Here is a 14,968-nt window from a genome sequence, read left to right as displayed (position 1 = left end):
TGAAGTAGGACCCAGCCGATTAATCAGCCAGCCGATTAAATGAGCCGATTATGGCCCTTCAAACATCGGCCAAAATCGTAGACCAAATGGCCGATGTTTGCTGATTATTTTTACCCCTGTGTACTCTATTTACAACAGTTGTACATAAATGACACTGGTGTCATTATTTATTACACATAAATCTATACCATAACCTTGTATCCCTAAATACTGAATATAATATTAAATGTTTTGATAATACAAGCAATACTTAGGTTAGCAACGCAAGTTGTGCAAGCAATTGACATATTTGACATACAGCATAAAGTTACAATTTGTTAAAAATATAAAAATAATAATAATATGATAAAAATATAGGTCAACATAAAATCAAACATAAATGTGTTTAATATGACACACATTTAACTACTGGTAACACAAACACACAATGATTAATATCCTTATAATGAATTAATTAAATGCATTGTGGCACACAATGCATTCTAGGAAACAAAAAGGAAAGTTTTTTTTTAACAATGTACTTACAGTTGACCCCTGCTATATTCACACGGAATAGTGACCAAGCCAGCCCTTGAATGGTGAAAATCCACGTAAAACTGACGCCCATTGAAATGCATTGAGGGGAAAAAAAACTACATTTTATACTTTGTATATTTATTTAAAGTAATCGGTCAATTAATCAGTCATCTGCATTTTGTTTTTCTGCCAAAAATTGTCATCAGCCTAAAAAAGACAAATTGGTCGGGTTCTATAAAGAAGTCCTCAGTAAATTCCTCTCAGATGGCAGACAATACCATAGATTACCATGCCGGGGCTGATACAGCGATCACTGCAGTCTGACTTTTGTCGGACAATGGTTATATGTCACCGGGGTCCATCTTAACGGCCATTAGGAGGATATCAACACTTGTTTCCCCAAACTGTACAAAAAAATCTAGTGGTGTGTTACATGGCGAAATAATTGTAAATGGCTAGCGTGTGACTTGGCGCAGGACTGCTTTATACTGCCTTGGCCTTCATGCTCTGTGCATCAGGTTTATGCACAAAGAACAGACTAATAAATAAAACTATGGGGCAAACATATTGTGGCTGAGTGGTTTTGTACCATATCATTAAAATGCATTGTCCTTTGATACGCCATACTGCCTTACCAAGGCGATGACAGATATGCTATTCTCCCTACTATAAGCCCGTGTACTTTAACCTGAAGCAGCTACACAAAAGTAATACGACTGGTCTTGTAAAATAACTGCTTTACAATCGTTTTTTTTCTAAATCTCCCTTAAAAATATTTGTTACCTTAGCTTACCTCTGTTACCTACAAAACAAAAATATGATGTTACTGCAAGAGCCTGATTATGCTCAATTCAGCCCGTTTGAATGCTAAATGAATACATGTGTATTAGTACTATGCCCCCTTGCCATTACCACTTCTGCATCTTATTAGTAGTACCAAGTAAATGTTGTTCTCTTTTGACAATTTATATTCACATTTATTCTTCGTGTATTTGCAGCTAAGTAGTCCTATGAATTAAATATAATAATAGAAGAATATATTGCTTTCTGTGGCCTGTCAGAGCAACAGACACATTTTACAGTTGAGCAAACATTGATTTGGAGTTGGTAATTTAGGTAAAATATTACAGTAATATTGTTCCTTTTAAATCATTAGCTGTCTAAATGTGATTTGTGTGCATGATGTACTCCACTGTTGCACCAGTACTGTACAAGGAACAGCTGGAATGTAACAGAATGACAATGATGCTGTTGTGACAGCTCTTTTATTGAACACCATCACACCATAGAATCCCATGTCGGGTTCTGGTGTTTTGTTCCGTGTAAAACGGCATCCACATATCTATAATGTTCTGTGCAGAAACCCTTGTAAGTTTTGTCTTTTAAATAATTTAGTTCAACTCTTCCAAGGAATCCAAAATCAAAAAGTTTTAAGATCACCAAGTTGGAAATCCAGCCGTGAACCAAAAGAACGGAGCCTGGCATTTGGATCACAAACGTAGCTCCGGGGAGTCTGCGGGGGTCCGGGGTGTGAAGTGTTTTGAGTCGTTTGTATGTACTGTACACTCCCACTAAGGCTCCTGCAGTGTAACATTGTCGAGCCATCTGAGCTTAAATGCACCAGCTCTGCCACGCAAAGTTGTTTCACAGCACCAAACTAGTTTTCCTGGCAGGCAGCTTTGCTCTGAGTGGGCAGCTCATTTTGGGAACAGTCTAAAGTCACAGCATGTCTCTTTGTCATCGCGTGTTGGTGTGAAGGCTGTGATATAAGTTGGATGTAAGGCTAACGTGGCTCCATGCAACAGCTGCAGACATTGACCCGTTGATGTTGAGCCATCAAGCATTATCAAAAGTGATTTGTCTGAATGAGGATTTCATTTACATTATGCAAAGCTTTCGATACTTGTGGCCTTATGCCCGCACAGTCTGAACGCATATTACATCTTTCCCACCATTAGACAGTCGCATGCCCTCAGTGACTAAACATTTACACATTCCGAAGACTAGCACATCCATAAAAGATGTGTTTGCTGCAGACCACTGGTGATATGCCCAGTTGGCCCAAGCCTGTCATGTCAGGACAACACTCCCTGCCCTCACATGGCAATGCTAAGTGCATACCGGTGAAATGTGTTTGTATTGAAACAGACAAGAGGATACATAATCCCTTTCCACCATAGGAACCAACATTCGCCCACTGAGGTTTACAGTTATGATCCCTCTATGTTCTGCCAGACATATGTGGGACATATGATATCTTATTGAATGGCTTACTGTAGAAAGATACAGTCACTTCCGGGACAGTCCCAACAGCCTTTACATGTGGTGGTTTAATGTGATTGTCCCCTTGGCACTGCTGATCTACTCGCGGTATGCGTTATGTGTTATTCAAGTAAGGCGTCTTGTATGATGAGATGGAAACACTCAGATAGATACTTTGGTCTTCTCAGCAAGAAACACTCGTACTATATAACGGCATGGCTGAATGGTGAATCACTCCACCCACCCCGTAAGCACGCTCGCAACATCACTTAGCACGCTGATTGGATGACAGTGTTGATAGGTCATCCATAAAATTGAACACGCAAGTGTCTGGACAATTCATTTCAAATAAAGCAAAATTAAAGTCATTTTGGGTTGCCGCGTCGAGTGAAGAAAACCGGAAAACGCTCTAATCCCCGCAGATGTTGACTCGCAGTGTGTATTGGCACAACACTCCCTCGGCTGGATTTGCAACTATGTTAAGCTCTCGAGGCCCACTCCTTGTTGTTGTCAGTAAAGTCGCGGAAGGGATTTGAGGATAAGTGAATTCTAGAGAGTGCAGAAGTAGGGAGCGAGGGAGGGTTCCACCAAGTTCCTTGCTGCTCCCCCATGATGTCCCACTTGGTTCACGTTTACTTCGGCGCTCTCGTTTTTTTTTCCTTCAAGCTCTTTGCTCTTGTCCTCCTCTCTCTTTTGTCACACCAATTTCAAAGTGACTTGAAGTACCAAAACAACACCCTCACTCTCTTCAAAACGAGATCCCTAAATTTAGAAAATGATTTTTTACTGCAAATTTTACTTTTTCCTCCCCCTTAGAAGAAGCACTCTCTGATGCTATTTGCGGTTCTTTACTCGTTATAGTTGAGTGTTACAACCTGAAAACCTTCACATCTGTGATTCTCAACAGACCACTGCCATTATGACACTGGAAGCCCTCTGTTCTGTGTAAAATAATCCGTCAAGTGAATAATTGATGCCAAAAGTTTGTTGCAGCAAAGACTTGAACAGAAAAAGCATGAACCGCATGCTCTTGGATCCTGAGGTCACAGTCAGTGTTGGGAACGGCAGCTCTTTTGTCTGTGCTGAATCATTCGAATCAGTTAATTAAAATGATTTGTTAAAAAGAGCCATTCGCCAAATGTATTCCGTGCCTTGCCATTCATTTCATGATTTAGACATGAGGTTCAAAACACATTTACTTACCGAGGGACAGTACATTCACACACTAATTTGTGAGCGATGCAGCGTTGCTTTGAATGGTATACATGTATTAAAATGATTGCACGGTGAACACAAGGCTCGAAAGAAGCGGTTTCGCATTGCAGTTTGTGAATCAAAATTAACATTTTGTGTCTCATTAAAACACATTAAAACTGAGAATCACAGATTTTTTAAGTTTTTCCTAACCACACAGACTGTCCTACAAAGCATCATGGCTTACGTCACCTATGCAGGGGATGTAGGTGGTTGAGGCAAGCTCAGTGCTAATCACGCCAAAACTAATTAGTTGTCAATAAGCTTCGGCTGGCTCCTAGTGTGGCACAATACGTTGAGGACTCGCTGCCGTGTCAGTAATCATCACCTCCATAGCGGCAAATAAGGTTCACATCTGACAAGTATTTTTATCACAAAGGGATGGTGAATAGTAATTAACAGAAGATAGCGAAGCCATGCTAATAGCTAAGCTAACCTCAAATATACTCATAATCGTGGAACACCAGAATTAAGTGCTTGGTTGATGGAGTACACTTTTCACAGAAATCTTGCTGGAACCGTGTTAAAACGGAGCATATCCAACTTTGAACAGCAAAATATCTGGCAATTAAGTGTCTGGAAAAAAAAATTGACAAAATAGTGCTACACAGAGCTAAACAGGAAATTAATTGTGTTATGTTCCAGTATACATCATGCGGGAGGAGTGGCCTTGAAGATTAAAGATACATTAATTAATACAGTATAATATAAAATGTTGATATCAGTAATGTTATTTGTTTTCACTATAGAGTCCTGAGTTTAGATTTGGATATTTCAAGGTTGTCACAATAAATGTTACATTAGAGTAGAACTTATAATCTTAAAAAAAAACAATTTATCTTTGCTAAAAAACAACATCCAACCCATTCACAATTACAAAATTCAAGATGAAATTTATATTTGTATTTTAAAATACCAAATTGTATTTGAAATGTGCCTTGACAAGAAAATACAGTTTGCCGCTATTCACAATTTGAATTTAAGAAATCAAAACTGATGATTATACAAAAAAAAAAGAAAATGAATTGTTCATTAGTTATGTTGTCGTACTTTTATTTGACAAAACAGTTGCGTCTTGTCTCTGGGATTAACCTGTAAAACATTGCTCCTCAGTATTAGAATGTTGCTCCTCAAATGAAGTCGTTGATTAGCAAAACTGCTCCGCAAAGTTATTATAAGTTATTTTGAGCCTTGGAACACAAGTGCTTTATGTTGCTGAGTTGACCAAATATTGTAAAAGTAACAGAAAAGGCGAAACAAGCATCTATCTTAGTGACCAACTAGCTCCCTCTATCAGCTAGCACTCATTATCTGCCATGCTGTGGTGGATCCATCACAACCTTCTCCTTTGTTTGTGTCACGGTCACTTTCCAACTCACGTTGACTGCTTTCAGAGTGTCCACTATCGGTCATGGCACTGCAGTGGTAATCCGTGCGGTTCCTCCATCTTGGCACCCCTTGCGATCTCTTCCGCGAAGATCCTCGTCTCGGTGGAGGATTCCAGACTCCTTCCTTGAACAAGAGCTCCCTCGCTTTATGCCAACCTTACTCTTCCTCATTGTAATCTGGTTTGTGTTAAGCATTTTGAAAAGTTCTATGTAAGATTGATGTATTTTTCTGATTATTATTAAACAACCAAAAACATTGCAGCTGCAATAGCTTGGAGGAACGGATGCCAGTGAAAGTGTATCCTTTTGATTTGGTAACGATTCAAATCGCTCAGGGTGTAATCATTGTCAGTGTAATGCACGTTTGTTCATTGGCAGTGAACGAATAATTCAGTACAGTATCAGCGCAGGGCAGTTCTACACCCGGCTGACATGCTCGCAGCTGTGCTTAATTGAACTGAGAAAGGAACGAATCAATTCATGATTCCATTCAATATGTTCACTTAAAAGCTTTCATTTGCAAACGACGCAGTTCTGCTTTGTTGCACAACACACTCACCTGATGTTGCAATTATAGTACAGAGGAAAAAATAAACAGGGGAAGAAAAGGCAGATAGATGCCAAGTTAATTATTTGATATTTATTGAACGTAGGTCATGTCGTGCAAATACTTAAGTGAAAGCTCAGGGGCCCATACCTGAAGTCAATGCACTGTAGCTCTATGATTATAACTGAATGGATTCAACTCTGAAAAAATACGGGACTGGAGAGTCACTGAATGGGACATTGCTTGGGAATCAATTCTACGTTACAAGCCCCAATGTCAGCTAATAGAATTGTTGCGCTACCGTAGGCCCTCTCTTCAAATTTTGGGTGACTGATCAATGGTCACTATTAAAATAAAATCTATTTACAAGACTTATAATTCAATAATCAGAATGTATATGGACTTCAGGCTTAGGGAGTGATAGTTTACCTGAGGAACTTTGAGACTTGTGAAATCAAATGTGTTCTTTGGGTGATCAGTGCACAATGACAACAAAGCAAAATGTGCATTACGGAGAACTGAACACAAGAGGCTTACGTGCCTATAATTCTGAGATTTGATTATGAATACATATGATTTCACTTCTGTGAATGGTATCTGGTTGTGTGGTGTGTATCTGATTCAAAAACATTTGAATTGAGGGATGTGTCGAATCGGATGAAAGGATGGGAGTGCCTATCGGTTCTACAAACAAAATGCAATGCAATGTAAATGCATGTCAAGATGATGTAGATTTGAGCAGTTTTCTCACCCAGCATGGCGTTTAAAAGGATCACACTCACACTGATGTTGTGTGTTTTGGCATCAGTAATAGCGGAACTCCAAACAGGCCTTGAGGGCCCAATTTTGTTTGTTTGTATTATGCTGTTCTGTCTTTTCACAGCTAAGCACTGTGCTCACATACTGATCACAGGGCCAGTGCTTAAGGACGCTGCATCTGTTTTATGCATCTTTCTGTCTGTTCTCTTTTTTTCCTAGAAGTATTTTTTTTAATTAAAAAAAAAGGCGGACAGGACATTTGCTTTTTCTTTGTTTAGTTTTTCTTCCTGACACTTCTCGCAGTTGACGATGAACCAAGTGATGCACTTTCTCACTGAGCTCACCCGGCACCCCCACACACCAGCTTTGCTGTGAGGAAATGAAATTGAATTTAGCGTAGGGTGACTATTTCTGTAAGAGAATACAAACTATTGCAGTACACTTAATAATAGATAAGGTTTCAAAAACAAGGCTAGCTTTTTTCCTGAACTATACTCATTTATTTCTGCTTCTTGAGTCAATATAATCGACCTAATGGAAACGAGGGTACTCCCACCTCACTGACATAATGTTGAAAAAAAATGAATTATTCATCTTTTGGTTTAATACGTGAGATAATTATACATTTATCTCCCAAATAATATATAATTCTTACTGCATGTATGACCTTGCCACAAGATTTATGCCATTTTGTACCTGCCCCTGAAGGCCACTTGGAGAAAAAAACTGTATTCGCATGGCAGGGAAAAAAAGAGAAGAAAGAGAAGATATATTAGCTCGTTATGGGTATAAGATGTCAAGGGTTTTGAAAAGGTCCAATCATTATATGTAAAGTTTAGAACTTTATATTTTGTGAAAAGTAGACTTTGGTATGGTGTATTAACATAAAAAAGAGGAAAAGCTACAACAGCCGACTCTTCCTCTATATTATTTTCTTTTCACTAATCCCTCTTGTTATTCACCCATTTCCTCAATTCTGCTCCCCATCCTTATCACCCCTCTTCACCTGAATTGTTCTCCTCTGGCATTTTCCTCATTCTAAGCCAGTGTATGACTCATTCATTATTACAGAAGAACCTGTTTTCTGCTTGTCAAGTACTGTGTTATGTTTTTTTTCTGCAGGCCATCATGGCGCAGCTTCCCCAGGAGGAGAAGGCCAAGATTGCCGAGCAGGTGGAGAGCTTCAGACAGGAGAAATGCAAGCTCGACGCAGAGGTGGCCAAATGGGATGACAATGGCAACGATATCATTGTGCTCGCCAAGCAGATGTGTATGATCATGATGGAAATGACAGACTTCACCAGGTAACAAGTGACGAGTGAAAGCAATGCAATTTAGCAGCCCTTCACAGCTCCACAGTTTTTCTTATTGTTACCTTCACTTTGATTTTTCATTTCACCCCGCATGGTGATGGATTTGTCAAGTATCGCACTTGAAGGCTCTAACAAGTCCACTTGCTCTTCACTCGCCTTTTGAAGTCAAGGAAACGTGACTATGCTCACCAGCACTGTGTGGGAAAAACAGAGTTGCAGTGAAACCGATATACATAAAGGCTCAGTCACGCAAACCAATCTGCTCCAAACTGTTTGAAAAAAAAAAAAACATGTGTCGTGACGTCCGCACAATTACCCAAGTTTCTTGTTTTGCTGTCGACTCACGAGGGGAGAATGGAAGGCGCTAAGCTAAATTGCTCTGCTCCTAGGCAAGTCTGCCTGAACATGATCCTCCTGGGGTGCGGATCCTCTCATCTCAGTCAGTAACTACTCCTCGCCTCCATAGTGGCAAATAAGCTATACATCTAATAAGCATCGTTATCCCGAAAGGTGGTCGAGGAATAGCAAAGCATGCGACATATAGAGCAAGAAGAGAAATTGCTAAGCTAATATGCAAGAATGCTTTTAGGTTTACGATAGACTTTTAAGAGAAGTCTGGTTGGATCCACGTTAAAGCGGAGAGCATCCAGCTATGAACAGCAAATTAACAGAGTGTCCAAAGAGAGAATAACACTGGCGAACACAATTTTTGTGGAGTTAGGTCTGACAACTGTTTTTAACAAATTTTTGGGTGCAGAATCCAAAACGAATCATTTTTTTTCCCTGCCATGTCAAGTTTTAAGCAATAGGATCCACATTTTCTTAAGAGTTATGGAATAAATGTGTATGCATGTAAATAACACTCTAAGATAGAATCGTTACAAACTTTAAAACAAAAAAATAAACAGCATAAAATGAAATACAACTTAGAACGGTATGCCCATGGTTACAAGAGAAAAAACAGTACTTATCCTCTTATTTCCAACTATGCTAGCTTTCTGTTTGCAGATATTGATAGTACAGACCTATTGAGAGCTGCACACAACTCTCACCGCACTGTCTCAGTTGTGACTGTACAAACAAGTTGCCACGTAGCTGTTGGTGAGTCAAATCTTAATAAGATGGCAAGCGCTACTACAACTAATTATTGGAATTTTTCTTGGCTGGTAAGCTGTGGGGGAATAAAAAAACTGACTGCAATTTTGGAATCAGCATGCCAATTTTAGGTTTTACCAGCGTAAATATCTAACTCAACAGAATTGTTTTTCAAATTGTTCCACAGTGTAATACAACCGCGAAAGCAACACAGCACACTGCCCCAAAACTGAATATTAATCAGGTATGTCAGCCAGAACGAAATGCATGATATACTAAAGTATATTATAGTATAGTATTTATAATATCAGTTATATTGCAATTTTTTGCATTATTTTGAACCATAAAATGCTGAGTTGTCTAATTTTTGATAGCTACACAATGATACACAAAGATAGGTTTCAAAATTACACGATGGGCGCTATTTTCATGGTCAGCGGGCATGACATTGGCATGCGCAAGCTGCGTTTCTACAGGTAAACTGCAAGATTTCCCCTCGCGGCTGATGTAGTTGGCCACGCATGTGAAATGGGCATTGGGAGACCGCCTTGCACCCACGACCTGTGCATCCATGTGTAATCTCTTTAGCCTCCACTATCTCTAAGAGGTTTACTCTCTAACCTGACTTAACATTCGGTGTGTATTGCGCTTCTATTTTTTTTTTTCTGTTGACACAACCCGTTGTGACTGAAACTTGTTTTCAAACAAAATAAGTAAAAAAGCAAATAAAAAGGCAAAATTTAGATTTTCACTTAACTGAGGTCTTATATGATTTTGCTGACATATTGCTGTAGCATCATGTATGATGGCAATTTGAGTTCTGAAGGTCTGCATTTAAAGGCCATTCATTTTGTTTTTACCAAGTGTAATAATGCCGTCGAGGCGTTTGACTTTAGAGATTGCACTGTATTTAATTGCAATGCATTTCAGGGGTGTGGGTTTGATTGTTAACACTCAGTATGTAAAATGTCGCTGTATGTTGAACGTCTTTGTGTCTTTATGCCATGCCTTTGGGATGGTCCATGGTCATAAACGGCCAATCATTATTCATTCTTTTACGGCAAAATGCCAGAAATCCTTTGTTGTATTAAGGTCTTCTGCAATGTTGGTTTTGACTTCCAAACTTCTTTTAGATCAGTGTTTACTTAAGTCTTGTTTCTTGTGTTTGCTGAAAGCTTGCGGTTTTTGTTCCCAATATCCTCCTCAAAATCCCCAAGCTTATGGGATATGAGCAAGAGTAAGATAACATTTTATAGCATTTACTGTGGATGTCCTCTGTAGCCGCATTTCTTTTTCTCCCCCGTCCAGGGGCAAAGGCCCTCTCAAGAACTCCTCGGATGTGATCAACGCAGCCAAGAAGATTGCAGAGGCAGGATCCAGGATGGACAAACTGGCCCGTGCTGTCGCTGATCAGGTAGCCGTGCAACTCTCTTTTTATCATTTCCATCAGTCTAAAAGCCACTCTGGACTTCTCATCATGGCTGTCAGTGAAGCAAATATCGAGTTGGTGTAAGTGAGCACAGCAATTGGCAATCTTTGATGTGGGAATTGACATGCCAGACTGTCGTAGTGGACTGTTTTGCTGCATGACTTTGTGTCCCAATGGGGCCAACGCTGAGCGCAAGACAGCAGAACCAAGTTATGTCTCTAATATAATTAGCTCGCAGCTGAGGTGTTGCATCCATTATCAGATGAGTACCTCTCTAAAACACGCTGACAGACCACTTTCAATATCTAATCAATCAGTGCTGTGCCTAGGGAAGTGGGGGAGGGAAAATAAATAGGCGTGTTCACTGTGTATATGTGTGTACAAATGAAGTGGGAAGGCTGTTAGAATGCTGGCACCACTGGAGGTAATGCATAATGTTATTCATTTCATCTACCTCTAATAAGCAGGGAGAATAAGCTTAGGCACAAGACTGATTTATTAAGGTGAGCTCTTGTTACAATAGTAGTTGACTGCTTTTAGCGAGTAAAGTCTTGGAATAATTATTGTTTCTTTCAGGATCACTGTGCCAGCTCATTGTGTTTGAAGTGTAGCAAGGCAAATATTTGAGCTAGTATCAACATTTAAAATGGAAAAAGCAAGATGGATAAGTTGTCAACAAAGCTCCTCTGCAATGCATAATACATGGCAAATGTAATCAAGTAATGTCATATGTATTATACAGTATTGCTTGGATGTTTGTTTGTTTTTTAAATTGAAGCTAAAAAAAAAAAAAAAAAAATTCAGAGTAAATCAAAATCTATTGAGACCGTAAGGTGTTTATATTTCATAATCCAAGTAAAACAAGACAGGAATATTTGCTTTGCCTCAGTCATAAAATGATACGTTGGTCTTGTGTACATGATATGAAATAGTGAAATTGAGCTTATCTGTGGGCGGCATGGCTCAGTGGTAGAGCGGTCGGTATTTCGCTTCAGTTTAAAGGTGGTATCTCACTGAGTGCCAAAGGCTTGTGAGTTTTTGCGCACAAAAGTGAATGTTTCATCATTAAAGGTTGCAAAGACGTTTGCCAGACATTTGCAAACATTTTGATGGTCACAAACATTTTTTTCTTGTTGCAAAGACATTTTGACCACGTTCAAAAGGGAACACAAAAACAGAAACTTTCGCCGTTCAGTGAGATACAGGCTTAAGAAAGGAATTTCTACTGTAGTCATTTCTTTCGGTCAGGATTATGCTTATGAGTGCCTCTTCGTTGCTCTCGATGGCCTTTTTCAAAAACATGTTCTTAATATTCTGTACATGAACAAGCCTTCTGCTGTCAGCTCCGAGCAGAATGAATGTCCCTTCAATTGGCCTTCAAGTGTGCCGAGCAACTCAACTGGCCAGAGGCAATGCGAGTCAAAAGCACCGCTGTTCCCCTCATGTCACAATGTCCTGTTTTCCACAGCATATTGCGATGCGGAAAGTAACTTTTTTTTTGTTATTTACAGTTGAACACAAAATTAGATGCACTCTGGCAAAATATGTGTGATGCATTTTTTTAATGTAGATTATTTTTCTTTTCAAATTTTAATAATCACTCAATTACTCTTGTAACATTAAAGCAAAATGTTTTTTTGGGGGTACTCAAAATATCTGTCACAGCCACCGATGTGCGACACCTGCCACCGGGAATATTTAAGATACTCGGCTGCCTATAGGTAAACATTGGCTAAATCCAAGAAAAGAAATGTTTCTAAAAAAAGCAGAACGTTTAATGTTTTTTCTTGACAGATGACAGTTTACAATCATGTGAAGATGAAGGCGATGTCTTATACTGTCGCCCTGATGTGCTGCGGTGGCTATTATTTTGCAAATGTATAGCTGACACTGTTCAGTAAACTAGTCCTTTTGAATTGAAGTGGATAGCTGACTGCACGCTCCACAGCATTGAACTTTGTTGGGCATCCAAACAAGGCAGATGGGCATTGAATCTCCGTCAGCCCCTCCCCCCCATTGACGTTTGGTTTCCGATGTGTAAACGTCTGTCTGCAACCACATGTTCGTATTGGGCATCGACAGTCCACTGAAAGGACAGATAATGAAACAATGGCGGAAGTTTTGTTTTGGTGCAGGTGGATTATTTCAGTGTCGCTTTAATATCATGAATACGAGGAGGACTCAAACAGACATTAGCTATATTATTTGAAAGTAAGCTCCAACAAAGCGTCTTTTCTAATGTTCAAGTGTGTTTTTGTTACAAATACCTACTACAAAACGCCCAGCATAGAGCTACATATTCTGTAGGTGCTCACAGCTGGTGTTGTTTTGTTTTTGTGCCGGTCTTGCTGGTATACCTGCAAGACCGGCACAAAACCAGAAAAAAAATAAATAAATAAATATATATATATATATATATATATATATATATTGCAAACGGATCATCTCAGATCACGTTGCATCTAATTCACAAAGCACATGTAGGTGAAATGCGTCACTAACTGAGATGCCAAGCTGAATGCGTCTCGGTGCGCTGGTGGTATTTGCGCGTAAAGTTGTATTGTATTGCAATATGCATACATCTGGTAGAACAATTACTCACCTCTATGCAAATGAGCCTCATTGATAACGTCTCATTCACTAACATCAGCGCTAATAGCCACACACAGTTTGGGTGAAGCAAATAACGTCCATAGAAAGCTGGTGTAAAATTGGCGCTTTGCCATGTGTGCAATCAGGGGGAAAACAGGTGCAAACTGAACTCAGCTGTCAAACTTTGTGGGTTTTCTGCACTGGTATTTCATTAGTGCAATATCCTTTATGAACAGGACGTTAAGACGGAGCAAGGACGGAGCCATGGGTGGGCCTGGGTGTGCAAAGGCCCACGCAGATTGACAGACTACCCACCCAGTGGGATTGATGAAAAAAATTACTTGGAAATCATTATTAAATTATTTTTGAATTTGTGTTTCGTTGTGTTTTTTATTTTATTTTATATTAAGAATGTCTTAGTTGTGGTTGTCTAAAGTGGATTTGAGCTTCATATTATTTAGTTTGTCATTTTATTTGAATATATGATGTGCCGGGACAGGAGAATTGTGCTCAGTGAGAGAAATATTCAGGCTCACCCTGAGCCCACCCATTAGCCTTATTCTGGCTCCGCCCCCGAGACGGAGCAAATCGCAGGTGCAAATGAAGTGTAACTAAAGATGCGATCAGAAGCCGTAGTTCGTTCTTTGTGGATTCGACTCTGAGTTTATATAAACACACGTTAAAAAAAAAAGATAAATGCAGTGTTATCCTCTCTATTTATATTAAAAAGGGTTTTGTGGCTCCCGGTGAATTTTTAAGTATTTAAGGTTCCCGACCCTTCCTCTACACGATGCTAGAATGTCCAATTGTTAATAGAAGTCAAATATGGAATAGAAAAGAAAAATAATGATCTTGTGCCACTTGCTTGCTCATTGCTCATTTCCAGCTAAAATTCACTTCAACTTTCACCATACAGCCCGAATATGAATAATATTGACCTTGACTGTATCTCAGCATCATGAATTATATTTGTTGCACGACAAATGCAATTCATGTATTTTAGTTTAAAATAAAGAATGGCCTTCTTTTAAAGATTGCCACTGAATTTACTACCTAAATGGAGGTTCGGGCACCCTTTGTTGGAGTGAAAGAAGTAACTCCCCAAAAATTAGGCTCTCATGGAGGCTTGTATTCTAATAAGAATGAAACCAAATAAAAGTGCTTCATATACACATGTGAACATAATTTTTGGTACCACACCACTCTATTAATGAAAGAAGAACAGTTGGTCGCACAAATAACTGAAATCTGACCAAGGTGATAATAAATATAAATGTGATGAAAATTAAGCAATGGAAAATTGTAGTACGACATAATTATTTTTAAAAACAACCTCATGAAACAGGCCTGGACAAAAATGATGCTACGCTTAACTTAACATTGTGTTGCACTGCCTATTGAGGTAAACATTGCAATTAAACAATTTTTGTAACTTTCAATGAGACTTCTGCCCCTCTCAGCAGGTATTTTGCTCCACTCTTTAGTGTAAACTGCTCCAGTTGTCTCAGGTTTGCCAAGTTTCAGTTCCTTCCACTTCAGAATAGTCCAATGTCCTCAGTTGGAATAAACAGGCCGAATCCAAATGGAATTTAATTTGGATTCACAGGGTTGGTACAGTATATTCCTTTTGGCAGTCCAATTAGAAGTCATCTATATGATTCATACGGATTAGCCAGGCTGCTCTCTGTCTGTGCATGCTCTGTCTTGACATGAATGCTCAGTGCCGTTGACATTTACGCACTTGTAAATGGTGGCTTCCAATCAGACCTGGTCTGCAACAATATAGCATTTTTTAACTACTTGTCACTTGTTT

At 39.2% G+C, this 14,968-nt stretch overlaps 1 protein-coding gene across 2 annotated transcripts in view; it reads left to right on the top strand.

The window, feature by feature from the left end:
* The window catches only part of ctnna2 (catenin (cadherin-associated protein), alpha 2), a 246,859-nt gene that overhangs the window by 218,222 nt on the left and 13,669 nt on the right, over positions 1 to 14,968 (top strand). For both annotated transcript variants that reach the window (XM_086034022.1, XM_086034023.1), the window contains 2 exons: positions 7,849 to 8,030; positions 10,443 to 10,548. In XM_086034022.1, the coding sequence (XP_085890148.1) occupies positions 7,849 to 8,030; positions 10,443 to 10,548 (288 nt within the window). The remainder of the gene's footprint in view (positions 1 to 7,848; positions 8,031 to 10,442; positions 10,549 to 14,968) is intronic.

The sequence above is a fragment of the Filicampus tigris genome, chromosome 6 (assembly GCF_054856515.1).
Source record: "Filicampus tigris isolate MCC_2025a chromosome 6, RoL_Ftig_1.0, whole genome shotgun sequence".
Taxonomy (NCBI): Eukaryota; Metazoa; Chordata; class Actinopteri; order Syngnathiformes; family Syngnathidae; genus Filicampus; species Filicampus tigris.
The sequence above is the reverse complement of the archived record's forward strand: the minus strand, read 5'-3'. Positions and strand labels throughout refer to the sequence as shown.